We start from the raw sequence: 16,458 nt of genomic DNA on the forward strand, positions 1-16,458 counted from the left end.
AAAAAAAAAAAAAATTAGCTGGACATGGTGGCACATGCCTGTGGTCCCAGCTATTTGGGAGGCTGAGGTGGGAGGATCGCTTGAGCCTGGGAGGCAGAGCTTGCAGTGAGCTGAGATCACGCCGCTGCACTCCAACCTGGGTGACAGGGTAAAACCCTGCCTCAAAATAAAAAAAAAAATAAATAAATTTATTAGTCAAAATGATAAAATTTTATGATCACTTGTACAGAAGTGAAACTGTGTTTGATAAATTCCATAGTCAATCCTCATGTTTAAGAAAAATCTTAGTAATCTAGAAATAGAAGACTACTTCTTTTAAAGAGTAGAAAATACTTATTTCAATCAAAAGCTAGCATCATATTTAATATTAACATACAAAGATGTTAGCCAGGTGCAGTGGCATGTGCCTCTAGCTACTCAGGAGGCTGTGGTAGAAGGATCACTTGAGCCTAGGAGTTTGAGATCAGCTTGGCAATATAGACTCTGTCTCTAAATTGAAAAAAAATACAAGAATACCCTTATTAACCTAATTGCTTAAGACTATTCTGCAGTTTCAGCTAATTTATAGTTAGAGAAAAACAGACTATGCATATTAGAAAAAGAAAAAATTACTTGCAGACAATTAAAACAATTCCAAATGAAATGAAAAACTATTAAAATAAGATTGTTCAAAAAACTGGTCATCAAGTAAATTCATAAAAATGAATGTTTTCAAATTAGTATTATTATTCCTAACTTTTCCTATAAATTAGAAACGATCAATGAGAAAATATTTGGAAAGAAAAAAGTCTTTATTATATTAGAATAACAGAAATTTAAAAATATTTAGGAAAAAGTAGCCATATTCAGATGAAGAAAACAAAATTATGCTGAAAGACTTTTTTAAAAAATCTTAATAAATAGTGATTAGAGAATACTCAATACTGAAAGACTCAATTTCACCAATTTATAAATGTAACAATTTCATACAAAGTTGCAAAGATTTTTAAAATTAAAAAAGCAGATACAAAAATTTGTCCAAAAGAAAACAATTTAGAACAGTCAAGAAAATACTGAAAAAGCATAATGATGGGAAAGATGAAGTACCAAATGTTACCACATTGCACACATTATGAAATTTAAAACAGTGTCAGATAGTAAACAAAAATGGTCAGGAATAGAAATCCCAGGAACATATGCAATTCACAATTAACTGTAAACAATGGATGCATTAATCAATAAACAATGCTGGGGCAACTGGTTAACTACTCAGGAAAAAATGTTTCCTTTTCTCGTATCATACATTAAAATAAATCCCAGAGAGATTAAGAAAAGTTTTATTTTAGATAATGCAAGTAGATAGTTATGATTTTGGAGTGAGAGAAGGCATTAATATTCATAAAAGGTGAGGACAGAATCCACAAAATAAACAAATAATTCCATAAAAAACTTTAAAAAGACATGTCAAACAATTCTATAAATTTAAAACATATGACAAATGGGAAAATATCTGCACCACAGCGAACAGGAAGATCACTACACTTAATATATAAAAAGCCTGGGAGGGGGGAGAGGAGAGGGATGGCATTGGGAGTTATACCTAATATAAATGACGAGTTGATGGGTGCTGACGAGTTGATGGGTGCAGCACACCAACATGGCACAAGTATACATGTGTAACAAACCTGCATGTTATGCAAATGTACCCTAGAACTTAAAGTATAAATATATATATATAAAGCCCTCAGAAATCAATGCCAGAAAGTAGGAAGGCAAATATCCAATATAAAAAAGAGCAAAGGTCATGAAAAAGTAGTTCGTTGAAGAAATACAATTGTTGAATAAACAAAAAATTATTCAATCTCACTAATAATGCCTTAATAATGAGAAACAATTTTACCTAGTAAATATGCAAGATTAAAAAAATAATTGTAAGTATTGGCAAAAGTGTGGAAAAAGATACACTCATATCTAATTGCTGCAATGTAAATCAGTACTTCTTTTTCTGAAGAGAGTATTTGACAATATGCACCAGAAGCCTTAAAACACCTTAAAAACCTTTGTTCTTAAGCTTAGAATTTATTGCAAAGAAAAATCATCACAGTACGGGTGTGGTGGCTCACACCTGTAATCCCAGCACTTTGGGAGGCCAGGTTGGGTGGATCACCTGAGGTCAGGAGTTCGAGACCAGCCTGGTCAACATGGTGAAACCCTGTCTCTACTAAAAATACAAAAAATTAGCTGGGCATGGGGGTGCGCGCCTGTAATCCCAGCTATTTGGGAGGCTGAGGCAGGAGAATTGTTTAAACTCTGGATGCAGAGGTTGCAGTGAGCCATGAGCTGAGATCCCGCCACTACACTTAAGCCTGGGAGACACAGCGAGACTCTGTCTCAAAAAAAAAAAAAAAAGAAAAAAAGAAACCATCACAAATACACACAAAGTACACACAAATATTTATCTGTAAGGATAAATGTTCACTACACTGTTATTTCTTTCTTTCTTTTTTAAACATTTTTAAATTTTTATTTATTTATTTTTTTGAGATGGAGTTTTACTCTTGTGGCCCAGGCTGGAGTGCAATGGCACGATCTTGGCTCACTGCAACCTCCTTCTCCCAGGTTCAAGTGATTCTCTGGCCTCAGCCTCCAGAGTAGCTGGGATTACAGGTACCCAGCACCATGCCCAACTAACTTTTTTTGTATTTTTAGTAGAGATGGGGTTTCACCATGTTGGCTAGGCTGGTCTCGAACTCCTGACCTCAGATGACTCGGCCTCTCAAAGTGCTGGGATTACAGGTGTGAGCCACTGCACCCAGCCTACAGTGTTATTTCTAACAATAAGAAGCTAAAAACTTAAATGGCCAAAAACAGAGAAATGATGAAACACATTTTGATATAAAGAAAACACCATGCAGCATTAATGATCACATACATGAGAATTCTTATTAACTTACATGGAAAAGGCTTACAATATATTAAGTGGAAAAAGTGCAGTAAGAAACCAATTATAAGAATGGGCACAGGCCAGGTGCTGTGGCTCATGCCAGTAATCCAAGCACTTTGGGAGGCCAAGGCAGGAGGATCGCTTCAGGCCAAGAGGTTAGAGACCAGCCTGGGCAACACAGGGAGACCCCATCTCTATTCTTTAAAATAATTTTTTAAAAAGGCACAAGTGACTACATGCATGTGTATATGCATGTATGTGTTTGCAAAGAAAAAAGTCTAGAAGGCAACAAGCCCAAAATAATCATGCGTGTTATATTCTGGTAGTAAGAATACAGGCCTAAAATTTCTTCTTTGCAGCCTTCTAAATGTTTCAGATTTATCTCTAGTAAACCTGTATTTCTTGTATAAGAAAATGTCATTAAAATTAATGTGAAGAAGTTTAAGTTATTACTTACTTTAATAGCAATGTTAATAGAAACTTCCTGAATATTAGCAAGTGGTGGGTAAAGTCTCCCTTGGGCTAGCTCTCCATCTGTCAATTGGCTTGTCAGTGCCTGAAGAGAAAAACAGCATTTTGCTTTTGTTTGTTTAAATAACAGAATAAGGACCCAGGAAAATGGAAAAAGCAGTGGGGAAAGAGAGAGTAATACAGGTAATATAATTCCCCTTATTTTTGAAGGAATACACTTAAACCACTGCAGAAATAAAACTGTTATCATTAAACAATAAATAACCAGATTTAAAGACTTATTGATTATATTCTACTTTATATTATACATGTAGAGCTTAGCTTAATTGCAGTGGCTACTTCGAAAACAGACATTAATTGTATTAATGCGAGTTCTTCAGAAATACTTCAAAGTCTGGAGCTCCCATAGGCCAGCACTCCAAATAATACCAGTACTTGTCCATTAAAAGCACGCAAGGAGTTATATAATGCAAGTATAGTCTAAATGTTATTAAAATGAGAGGATTCAGTTTACAAACATTTGAAAGGTCATGATTAAAAAAATCAATTTTATGCATAAATAGGCAAACCATAAAAGTAATATATGAATAACTTCCTTTTCATTAATAAGGCAGATTTAACCCATTCTCTCTCTGCTTTTAATTTTCAGATCTATTCACCTTCATAATTCATCCTTTATAAAATAAGCAACATTTAAAACATTTACCTTTGCAGCTTCTAGGAAAACACTGTCACTAATATGCCGGGTGTTACAGAGAATAACAGCTAAAGCCACACCTAGAATACATTTTAAAGTTTACTTAGTACGGTCACTTTTCAAATTATGAAAGAAGTCAATTCCTATATTCAGGCAAATAAACGGTAATCCATCCATATCCCAAACAGCTCCCCCCAAACAGAAAACAGCCAAGAAAAAAACAGAAATCTGAGTTAAAATCAAACGATCTTTAATGATTCTTATTCGTAAGTAATTTCAGAAATATCAAATGGCTTTTCTCAGTTTAGTTTTTACATTTATGAAAATGACAAATACATACAATTCATCAACGCTTGTTTTAACACCAGTTCCCAGCCCACCTCTAACACTCCATTTATTGCTCTGCAGAGGCAATGACTTTCAATTTTTTTTTTTTTCCCTGAGACGGAGTCTCGCTCTGTCGCCCAGGCTGGAGTGCAGTGGCTCGATCTCGGCTCACTGCAAGCTCTGCCTCCCGGGTTCACACCATTCTCCTGCCTCAGCCTCCCGAGCAGCTGGAACTACAGGCACTTACCACCACGCCTGGCTAATTTTTTGTATTTTTAGTAGAGACGGGGTTTCACCATGTCAGCCAGGGCGTGGTGGCTCACACCTGTAATCCCAGCACATTGGGAGGCTGAGGCGGGCGGATTTTTAGCTGATTGTTTCTCTCTCTCTCTCTCTTGAATAACTTGTTTCTTGTGATTTTTTTTTCTCTCTCTCTTTTTTTTTTTCCTTTTTTTGCCTTCTCTTACTGTGCTGATCTTGCATTTTCTGTTTTGGAGATCACTGACTCCTTCCTGTAAGAGTAAGTAGTGCTCTTTCGTATTTTCAGCTTTTTCTCTTCTTCCTGATATAGTTAGAGCATAATTTTGGTTCAATCAATATTCAATGCTTATATCCTGATTACTTTTCGTTTTCTGCAAAATTTTGTCTTTCCTAAAGTTAATAATTATCCTTTTTCCTTTACTTTGATTTTTTAGTATTTAACATTGTTATTTCACTCTGGAACTCTCAATTGTCTAAATTTTCTTCTGTTTTAGTTACTTTATATATTCTTGAATTTCATGCTCTAGAATACATCTGCTAAAGCTCCATTCTGGTCTGGTTGTCCCCCATTCCAGCTATGGAGCTGTCATCCTAGAAAATCCCTTTATCATCATGGGCCTCTTTGCTTCTAAGTTGACTCCATTTCCTAAATTCAACTTTTCCTAGTTTGTTACTCCCTCTTTTGGTAGGGGATATTCTCCCATGGCTTTCCGAAGAACAGTGCATGGGAGATATATATTTTTTGAAATCTTGCATTTCTGAAAATGTATGTGTTTACTTCTTTCTACTTATATTTGATAGTTTGTCTAGGTTTAGAATTCTGGCTTGGAAATATTTTTCCTTCAGAACTGTGAGGTATTATTTTAATACTATTAGCTTCCTGTGCTGGTGAGAAGCATCAGTCTGAGTTCGGATCCTGTTTAGGTGATTGTTTTTGTTTAATATCTGGATGCATTGTAGGATCCCTTTAAAAAAATTTTTTTTGGCAACAGAGTCTCGCTCTGTCACTCAGGCTGGAGTACAGTGGCACAATCGCAGCTCACTGCAGCCTCAACCTCCATGGGCTCAAGCGATCCTCCTACCTCAGCTTCCTGAGTAGCTGGGATTACAGGCATGTACCATCACACCTGGCTAATTTTTTTATTTTTTGTAGAGACAGGGTTTTACTATGTTGCCCAGGCTGGTTTCAAACTTCTGGACTCACGCAATCCTCTTGCCTCAGCCTCCCAAAGTGCTCGGATTACAGGCATGAGCCACCGTGCCCAGCCAGATCCTTATTTTTATACCTAACGGTCTGCAATTTCATAACACTGTGCCTTGATGTGCATTATTTTAACTCATCATGTTTAGCATTCAGTGAGTAGGCACTTCCTATCTGAAAACATGAGTCTTTCACTTTTGGGAAATGTCTGTGAAGTTTTGAGGATTCACTTCCCTCCATTTTTCTGTTCTTGTTCCCTGACATTTATATTTTCTGATATTGTACCTCTTAGATTGGCTAATTTTCTTCTTTATTTTCCTTCTCCTGTCCTCTGCTCTCTTTTTAGGTAACTTACTCATTTTTTTCTTCTAATCTTTCTACTATCAAACTTTATTTTTAGGAGCTTGTTTCGCTTTCTAATTTTTTTTTAAATAAAATTCTGTCTTGTTTATAGGATATAATATTTTGTCATCCTGAGGATATTGATAATTTTTAAATTTTCCCATTATCCTTGTTTTTTTCCCCAATATGTCTTTTTCTGTTTGTCTGCTTTGGTCTTTTATGAAAATCTTTCATAAAGAGACTTTCCTCATATGACTAGTAATCTTCAAGCATTTCTCACATTTAAGGGTTAAGAACTAGAGAAAATGATTGGAAGCTATGAGCATGAGGGTGAGGTTTGCCTCCTCTGAGCATCACCGTACAAGCCTTTAAACTTCCTATTTTCTAGCACCTCTGTCCTCAACTATGTCTGGTGTCTCCCAGCCTAGAAACACTGTTTTACTCTATTCAATGAATATCCCAACCGGCTTTGAGGAAGGGTAGTCATCAGATTACCTCATGGCTGAGAAGATCACATGGTTAATAGCGTTTTTTTAAGTAGATAATTTGGTCCATCTAGATTTAATGTAGTTTTTACTTTTTTTTTTTTTTAAGTGATTGGCGCAGATTTAGCCCCCAAACACTTAGTCTCATCACCCTCATCTCATCTTGCCTTGCTTATTTTATGTTCCTTTTCCTCTTCTTTCTTGCTTTTCGGATTTTTGTTGTTTCATTTCATCCCAACATTACCTTACCATAAACAGGAAGTCTTTGTAGTGTTCTAATGGTTATCCTAAAATTTATATCATGCATCTTTAACTACCAACATTCCACATTAAATTTTGTTTTTGAGACAGGGTCTCACTCTATTGCCTAGGCTAGAGTGCAGTGGCACGACCAAAGTTTGCCACACAAACTCCTGGGCTCAAGTGATCCTCCGTCCTCTGTGTCTGCGGTAGCTGGGACTACAGGCACATGTCACCACACCTGGCTATTTTTTTTTTTTTTTTTTTTTTGGTAGAGACACAGCCTCCCTATGTTGCCAGGGCTAGTCTCAAACTCTTGGCCTCAAGTGATCCTCCTCTCTTGACATCCCAAAGTGCTGGGATTATGGGTGTGAGCCAACATCCCCCGCTCCACATTAATTTTTAATTTACCTTTCTGCCAATCAATGTAAGTCCCTCATAACAGCTTAACTCTATTTAACAGAGTTACTGTTGTTGTGCATTTTAATTCTTTCTATATATATTTTTCAAAATCCCATGTCATGTTTGTTTCATTCTATATAAACAACATTCATTTTGTTGTACCCACCCACTTATTCATAGACTTTCTTTGCTCTTCATTCCTTCCTACACCTTAGAGTTTCTATGTGGGATTATTTTCTTTTTCCCTAAGGAACAAAATTTCCTTTCCTTTAATATAAAAACAGTCTGCCAGGTGGTGAATCCTGGTTTTTTGTTTTTCTGAAAAATGTCTTCACTCTGCCTTAATTCTTGAAGGATATTTTCACTGTGTAATGAATTCTAGGTTGGCAAGTATTTCCCATAAGCAACTTTCATAGGTCATTCCGCAGCCTTGGGATCTTATTGTCACTGAGGAGTCTACTGTCAGTCTGTTGGTCGCTTCTTTGAAGGAAATCTTTTTGTTCTGGCTGCTTTCATATATTCTTCTCTTTGTGGTGATTCTGAAGCCTCACAGTAATGTTCCTAGATGTAGATTTCTTTTTATGCATCCCACATGGGTTTCTGCGAGCTTTTTGAATATTGTCAATCATCAGTTCTAAAAATAACTCAGCCATGAGGCCAGCACATGTTGCCTCTGCTTCATTCTCATTTATTCTAGGACTTCGATTAAAGATCTATCAATGAAATGTATGTCCCTTACCTATTTTTTTTTGGTCTCTCTGTGCTGCATTCTGGATTGTTTCTTCAGAGATATTTTCCAGTTGATTAATTCTCTCTGGTCTAATCTGCCATAAGCCTCATTGACTCAGTGTTTTTTGTTTTTTGTTTTTGAGACAGGGTCTTGCTTTGTCACCCAGGCTGGAGCATCGGGGCCCAATCATGACTCACTCCAGCCATGACCTCCCAAGCTCAAGTGATCCTCCCATCTCAGCCTCCTGAGTAGCCACAACTACAGGCATATGCCACCATGCCTGACTAATATATATATATATTTTTTTAATTTTGTAGAGATGGGGGTCTCATTATGTTGCCAGGGCTGGTCTCAAAACTCCTGGGCTCAAGCAGTTCTTCCACCTTGGCCTCACAAAGCGCTGGGATTACAGGCATGAGTCACTATGCCTAGCCCACTCAGTTCTTACAGATTACTACATTTTTCAATTTTAGAATTTAATGGTACTTGTCTAAGTTTTCAAGATTGGCTTTTATCTCTATAAATATAATAAGCATATTTGTTTCATAGCATTTGCGTTATATCTAGGGTTTCAGTATGTCTTTTTCTTGTTTTCATTGGTTTCGGCTTCTGTTGTTATGTCTCTTTATGTGCCTCATTATCTTTTTTTATTTTTCCACTTAGGTTATATTTGAAAATTTATAGAAATAATTTGAGGACTAGGATAGTATTATCTTATTTCAGAGAAATTTTTATTTGCTTCTGCTGGGCACTTGTGTGCACTGGCAGTCCCAAACAGAGGCTTGAGGTTTTCTAAATCACCCACTGCTGCTGCAAACTATACCCCCAATCCAAGGTACAGCACTTTAGGGTTTCAGTTCAGAGTGGGAGGTGGTGCCAGATCTTGTCCACCTTCCATGAAAAGCACAGCTGTACCTCTTAGCCACTTTCTTCCTGGTCTGTGTTTCCACTGTAAAACTGGCTTCAAGAGCTGGCTCTGTGCCTTAGTTCCCTCCCTAACCTTGGTCCAGAATTCCCCAATATTCCATTAGAGTCAGTATCTTATCCCTTTGACCCTTTTATGGTTTTAAAAAAAAATTTCATCCAGTTGTTATAGTTGCTGAACTAGGTCATTCAAATATTAACAGAGTTTTTTTTTAAGTTGCTTTATAAACAGACTTTCAGTCAATCCTCCTATTTTTAGGCTCATTTCTACCTCAAATGCCAGGTCATTTTATTTTATTTTTTTGAGACAGTCTCACTTTGTTGCCCAGGCTGGAGTGCACTGGCATGATGATGGCTCACTGCAGCCTGGACCTCCCAGGCTCATGTGATCCTTCCACCTCAGCCTCCTGACTAGCTGGGACTAGGGGCGTGCACCACCACACCTGGCTAATTTTTTTAATTTTTGGAAGAAACAAGGTCTCACTATGTTGCCCAGGCTGGTCTCACACTCCTGGCCTCAAGCAATCCTCCTGCCTCGGCCTCCCAAAATGTTGGGATTACAGGTGAGAGCCACCATGGCTGGCCAGATCATTTTTAATGTCCATATTTATGGTATCCCCAACTGTTATTAAAGTTAGGACTTTAAAGGATTACATAAAAATAATCAACTGCTAAATTCCTTAATACTCAGATATGATATAAAAAATGATTTTGCTGAACTTAGAACAACCATTCGACCCAGCAACCCTATTATTGGGTATTACTCAAAGGAATATAAATCATTCTACCATAAAGACACATGCATGTGTATGTTCACTGTAGCATTATTCACAATAGCAAACACATAGAATTAACCTAAATGCCCATCAATGGTAAACTGGATAAAGAAAATGTGGCACATATACACCATGTGCATAAATTTTAAAAAAATCCTATGCAGCCATAAAAATGAATGAGATCACGTCCTTTGCAGTAACATGCATGGAGCTGGAGGCTATTATCCTAAGTGAACTAACACAGGAACAGAAAACCAAATACCGTATGTTCTCACTTATACGTGGAGCTAAGTGATAAAAACTCATGGACACAAAGAAGGGAACAACAGACACTGGAGCCTACTTAAGGGTAGAGGGCGGGAAGAGGGTAAGGATCAAAACACTACCTATCGGGTACCATGCTTATTACCCAGGTGACGAAATAATCTATACATGAACCCCCCTGCAACACACAATTTACCTATCTAATAAACCTTCATATGTACCCCTGAAACTAAAAAAAAAGTTAAAAAAAATAGTTTTGTTAAAATCAGCAGAAAAGTATTGCCTTTCCTGCCCTCATGCCTTTCAGGCCACAGAAATGTTACTGAATAGAACATACTGATTTTGAACATTATCAAGTTCTAGAAAGAGATCATGGATGACGGGACAGTTTCTATTATAGAGGTTAGGTCTCAAGAGATAACAGGAAAACATGAGGGGCAAAAAAAAGGAGAAAAATATAGAAAAGCACCAGGATATTCACAGACTAAATACCTTCTTTACTTTAACAATAGTTATACATGCTTGCCTGATGCCAGCCTATATAAACTATAAGACTACTTGTCATATCTTAATTAGAGCCTGCTGTCAGCTAGTCAGGGAAAGACCTACCAGAAGAAAAAAGACACAAGTGCAAAAGAAAATCATACAAAATTCCTGTTTTACTCAACACAGTCTTGCTTAAAAGAAAGAGACAACTGAGGATCACCAGAAATTTATGGAAAATACAGCACAAAGGAAGAAATATTAAAAGGTATCCTAATAATTCTCCAGAAAAAGCTGAAAGAATACTGCAGCCGTTTTTATTTTTAAAGTAGTTATTTAGAAAGAGCAATTCTAAAATTAAAAAAAAGGTACTGGGAATAAAAATAAGTTGTTCAACTGAGTTAATAATAAATGATATTAAACAATTATTATTAATTTCCTTTGGTGTGATACCAGTATAGTGGTTGCATCTTAAAAAATAAGAACACCTGGCTGGGCGTGGTGGCTCACACCTGTAATCCCAGCACTTTGGGATGGGCGGAACATCTGAGGTCAGGATTTCACGACCAGCCTGGCCAACACGGTGAAACACCATCTCTACTAAAAATATAAAAATTAGCCAGGTGTGGTGGTGCATGCCTGTAGTCCCAGATACTCAGAAGGCTGAGGCAGGGGAATTGCTTGAACCTGGGAGACAAATCTATCAGTCACAATGGTAACCACCAGAAAAACTCCCAGCAAATTACTGATAATGGTTTTGGGAAGTATGATTAAGGAGGTACACCAAGGGGAGATAGAGAGGGTTACAGAATTTTGCGCCATTCTGTTCCTCTGCATTTTTACAAATCATGCAATACATTATTTCTATAATAAAAACAAATTTAATTAACAATATGAATAAATTTTCAGAGAAAATGGAGCATGCTGAATTCAATGAATTCCTTGAGTTTCCTTGTACATTTATACCAAAATTCTTTAATACTGTTGCTCATTTCAATCTTCCATTCCAAAGAATTCCATTAAGTATTTTTACATAATTAACTATTGCTCTATAACATAAATAATGATGGCATTTACCTGGAAAAATATATACATTGTTTCCTTGACCTGGTGTAAAGACTCGCCCATCTGTGAGTTTCACTGGCCCAAACGGACTGCCACTGGCAAACAAACACCTGCCCTGTTAAGAAGATGGAATAACTTCAATTTTGTTATTTTCTGTGGATGAGAAAATTGGGGTGAATTCATACAAAATCAAGTCCTGGAGTAAAGCAGACCAATATATTACTTGGAAACAAAGCATAATATACTATATAACAATCTTTTCATTACAATCGTTTGTTAGAATGAGGTTTTATGTGTAGCATACATTCAATAAATAATTAATAAAGTTAAACATCATTTATTACTAAAAATTTAAAAACCAGACACTTATTTTTAAGAAATTTAAGGCCAGGCACAGCGGCTTACACCTGCAGTCCCAGCACTTCGGGAGGCCGAGGTGGGCAGATCACTGGAGGCCAGGAGTTTGAGACTGCCTGGCCAACATAGTGAAACCCTATCTCTACTAAAAATACAAAAAATTAGCTGGGTGTGTTGGCCCATGCCTGTAATCTCAGCTACTCAGCAGCCTGAGACAGGAGAATCACTTGAACTCGGGAGGAAGAGGTTGCAGTGAGCCGATATCATGCCACTGCAGTCCAGTCTGGGCAACAGAGCAAGACTCCATCTCAAAAAAAAAAAAAAAAAAGAAATTTAAAATGTCAATGGCCAATAAATACCATTCCATATTATAAAGACCAATATAAACACCTATGAATGAAGGGGAAATACCAAAACAAATGGCCGTCATTTACTGTATAACTGCTAAAACTAATTACCAAGTACTTTATATGTGTTAACTCAGTCAACTTGCCATCATGAAAACTTCATCATCTCCATTTCACTAATTTTAAAAAATCAGAAAACTAAGGCTATTTTCAAATACTTTGTCAAAAGTCACACATCAAAACTGTAGTAGTTAAATCTTAATCTAGATTTTTTTGTAACTCCACAGCCACAGGTTTTCAAGGATGCTATAATACCCAGCAGTAGGCAGTTTACAACACAGGCATGTGGCATGACCATAGTATCACTCCAAGAAAACAAATAGCCTCATGCCTTGTTAAAGAAGAATACTTCTCCAAATTTGTCACATCTATCCAATTTTGATACTATGCTCTGTAATGGCATATAATAAATGTTACTGGCATATTCAGTATTTCTAAGAGAATTAATTGTATTATTATTCTTTATAGTATTGTAGACCCTTGGCTTTAGTGGATTTAACATTCAAGAATTTGACTCCAGGTAATCTGAAGGTCAACAACGCAGAGTAAGCATTACTTTTACAGGAAATACTTTCCATTTCAAAATGATACAAGATTTAAGAGTAGAAGCAAGCTAACTATGCTAGTAGGGCACAGCTGACTATCTTAGACTTGCAACTCCATATTGTTATATCATTTTCTACCTATTCTATGGATAGCTATTACAATTCTCTATCTGTTCCAAACATTACTTATGACTAAAAATTTTGTTTCTTTGACAGTTAAGGTTAGTTCATGGTTAATGTCATACATGTTATCACAGTAAGTACACACTTATTTTTCTGGCACCATTAATTTTAATAGTCTTATAAGGTAGATTACACAATATAGCACGTCATGGAAAAAATGTTCCCATGATATCAGTTAAGTTTGGAAATTCAGAAAGATTTTGGTTGGCTGGGCGCAGTGGCTCACACCTGTAATCCCTGTACTTTGGGAGGCTGAGGTGGGCGGATCATGACGTCAGGAGATCAAGACCATCCTGGCTAACATGGTGAAACCCCGTCTCTACTAAAAATACAAAAAATTAGCCAGGCCTGGTGGCCGGCGCCTGTAGTCCCAGCTACTCAGGAAGCTGAGGCAGGAGAATGTCATGAACCTGGGAGGCGGAGCTTGCAATGAGCTGAGATGAGATCATGCCACTGCACTCCAGCCTGGGCAACAGAGTGAGACTCCGTCTCAAAAAAAAAAAAGAAAAAAAAAAAAGACAGATCTTGGGAAAACTCTTCAATAATGACAACATTCTATAGCAGTTCATGTTCTCCAGGTCATCATCCCTGCCTCCCCTGCCCATTTAACCCAATAATTAATCCATGGCTTAAAAGTGGCCACGTTTTAATAATAGTATATTCTTATTCTGAAGTCCAAGTTGCCCTATGTAAGCAGCTGACAATTCAACTATGAAGATATTTTTTTTTTAAGTATTTTTCTCGCTGAGCAGCAAAGGGTATTGGTGAAAACAAAAGGGGACTAAACATTTAACAGGTGATGACTACTCAAAATTCTATGCCATTATTTCATGTAACACTAAGAAATAATTTATGTAAAAGTAAACTATGACACAATGGTCTTTTTATTATTATTTTTTTTGAGACAGGGTCTCATTCTGTTGCCCAGGCTGGAGTGCAGTGGCACAATCACAGCTCACTGCAGCTTCAACCTCCTGGACTCAAGCAATCCTCCCACCTCAGCCTCCCAAGTAGCTAAGACCACAGGTGTGCATCACCATGCCCAGCTAATTTTTAAATTTTTTATACAGACAGGGTTTCGCTATGTTGTCCAGGCTGGTCTCAAACTCATGGGCTCAAGTGATCCTTCATCTTAAAACTGATGAAATACAGTATATCAAACTAGTCTCCTTGGGGAATTTTTATGTATCCCAATAATGTACATTTATTACAATATTTACTCAAAAAATAAAATTCTTAAATGAGCAGTCTTCTGGTGATATACAACTACTGCTCGAAATACTTAAATTTTTTATATTTTGGAAATGTCAACGATCCATGATGCATTTAATACACTTACCAAACAGTCATTGTAGATGACTAAGATTTAATTTGGGGAGCCAATAACCATTAGTTTTAAGTAATAAAGCCTGGTGAAGAGGACAGGCAATCAAACTAAAAGTAATAAAAAGATAAGACAGTATACTAAAGAGACTAATTTTTAAATATCTGTATGATGATTCTGTGATTTATTTAGGAGAAGAGATTTCAATAATTATTATATCAATTGGAAACCAACAGTCACGAGAATTTATTTTGACTAACAGAGTGGCCATATGGAAGCAAAAGAATTTGGAGAGAATATATGTCAACATAAAGGTTTTTTTTTTTTTGAGACAGTCTTGCTCTGTTGCCCAGGCTGGAGTACAGCGGCATGATCTCGGCTCACACAGCCTCTGCCTCCTGGGTTCAGGCTATTCTCCAGCCTCAGCCTCCTGAGTAGCTGGGACTACAGACATGAGCCACCACACCTGGCTAATTTTTTTGTATTTTTAGTAGAGACAGGGTTTCGCCATGTTGGCCAGGCTGATCTTGAACTCCTGGCCTCAAGTGATCCGCCCACCTTGGCCTCCCAAAGTGCTGGGATTACAGGCGTGAAGCACTGTGCCTGGCCTACACAGTGTTCAACAATGGGAAAAAAAGAATGCCAAATATATCAAGAGTATGAATATTAAGTTCAAGAAGTTCTGAGAGTTCTGCTTTGGCAATGATTTTCTGGGTTATTTCATACCAATTTTTCCTCTGGTTACAATTTAAAAAACCAGATAAAATACATTTTTAAAAATTTTTGTAAGGAAGTAGAGACCTAACAGGATAGTGAGAGTTTGGTGTTGGGGAAGAGTGGTTTCCAAGATCTAAGAGAAAAGGGAAGCAAGATATATGAGCCTAGCATTTGAAGCTCTTCCCCTCAAAATGACTGCTGATTTCCAAATCAAAAGCTGTGGCTGAGACCCTGAACAGCAAAGCTACCCAAAGTCTCATGATGACAGAGAGGAAAATGGATGCCCAGGGACCATTAAGGATGAGAGGTGCTGATAAATACCTCAGGACTTTTGATGATTCATACCCAAAGCAGTGGATACCAGGAGAAAGGGCAAACTGGAAATACCCCAGGTCTCATGTGGACCACATCCTGACTGGATCATGGTGATCTGCTCGAAAAAGTAAAGTCCCTTTCTCCAGAGATAACTTTACCCACAGCCTTAAATTATTGCTGTAGTTCTTTTTCTACACTATCCATCCCTCAATTAAAAAAAACAAAAACAGACTAGGTGTGGTGGCTCACGCCTATAATCCCGGCACTTTGGGAGGCCAAGGCAGGCAGATCACGACATCAGGAGATTGAGACCATCCGGGCTAACATGGTTAAACCCTGTCTCTACTAAAAATACAAAAAAATTAGCTGGGCATGGTGGCAGGGGCCCAGCTACTCGGAGGGCTGAGGCAGGTGAAAAACAAAACAAAAAAATGAAACAAAACAAAAAACAAAGTACAAATTAGCCTTATAAACAAACCTGATAACCAAGACAGAACAAAAGATAGACAATAAAAATGAGTGAGATATTTGTTACCATCAGAAAATTTTAATTGTAATTCACATATTCAAGAAATTAGGTGGGGCACAGTGGCTCATGTCTGTAATCCCAGCACTGTGGGAGGCTGAGGCAGGGGGATCACTTGAGGTCAGCAATTTGAGACCAGCCTGGCCAACAAAGCAAGACCTTGTTTCTACAAAAATAAAAATTAAAAAATTAGCTGGGTATGGTGGTGCTTGCCTGTAGTCCCAGCTACTGAGGAAGTTGAGGCAAGAGGATTACTTGAGCCAGGAATTGGAGTCTGCAGTGAGCTATGACTGTGCCACTACACTCCAGCCTGGGCGACCAAGGGAGACTCTGTCTCAAAAAAAAAAAAAAAAAAATTAAATGACAAGAAAAAAACAGAGCAAGTAGCTGGATGTGGCACAGTACTGTGGTTATACATAAATATATACGCACACATATATACATACACATATATGTGTGTGTGTATATATATATTTTTTGAGATGGAGTCTTG

At 37.3% G+C, this 16,458-nt stretch overlaps 1 protein-coding gene across 2 annotated transcripts in view; it reads right to left on the reverse strand.

The window, feature by feature from the left end:
• Positions 1-16,458, reverse strand: part of ME2 (malic enzyme 2, NAD(+)-dependent, mitochondrial) — a 53,108-nt gene that overhangs the window by 4,361 nt on the left and 32,289 nt on the right. Inside the window, exons 12-14 of one of the 2 annotated variants that reach the window (XM_011928763.1) lie at positions 11,604-11,706; positions 4,101-4,171; positions 3,381-3,479 (exon numbers count right to left, since the gene is read on the reverse strand). In XM_011928763.1, coding sequence (XP_011784153.1) covers positions 3,381-3,479; positions 4,101-4,171; positions 11,604-11,706 — 273 coding nt within the window. The remainder of the gene's footprint in view (positions 1-3,380; positions 3,480-4,100; positions 4,172-11,603; positions 11,707-16,458) is intronic. The other variant, XM_011928764.1, reaches the window with a different exon arrangement.

The sequence above is a fragment of the Colobus angolensis genome, unplaced genomic scaffold, assembly GCF_000951035.1.
Source record: "Colobus angolensis palliatus isolate OR3802 unplaced genomic scaffold, Cang.pa_1.0 Scaffold8, whole genome shotgun sequence".
Lineage (NCBI taxonomy): Eukaryota > Metazoa > Chordata > Mammalia > Primates > Cercopithecidae > Colobus > Colobus angolensis.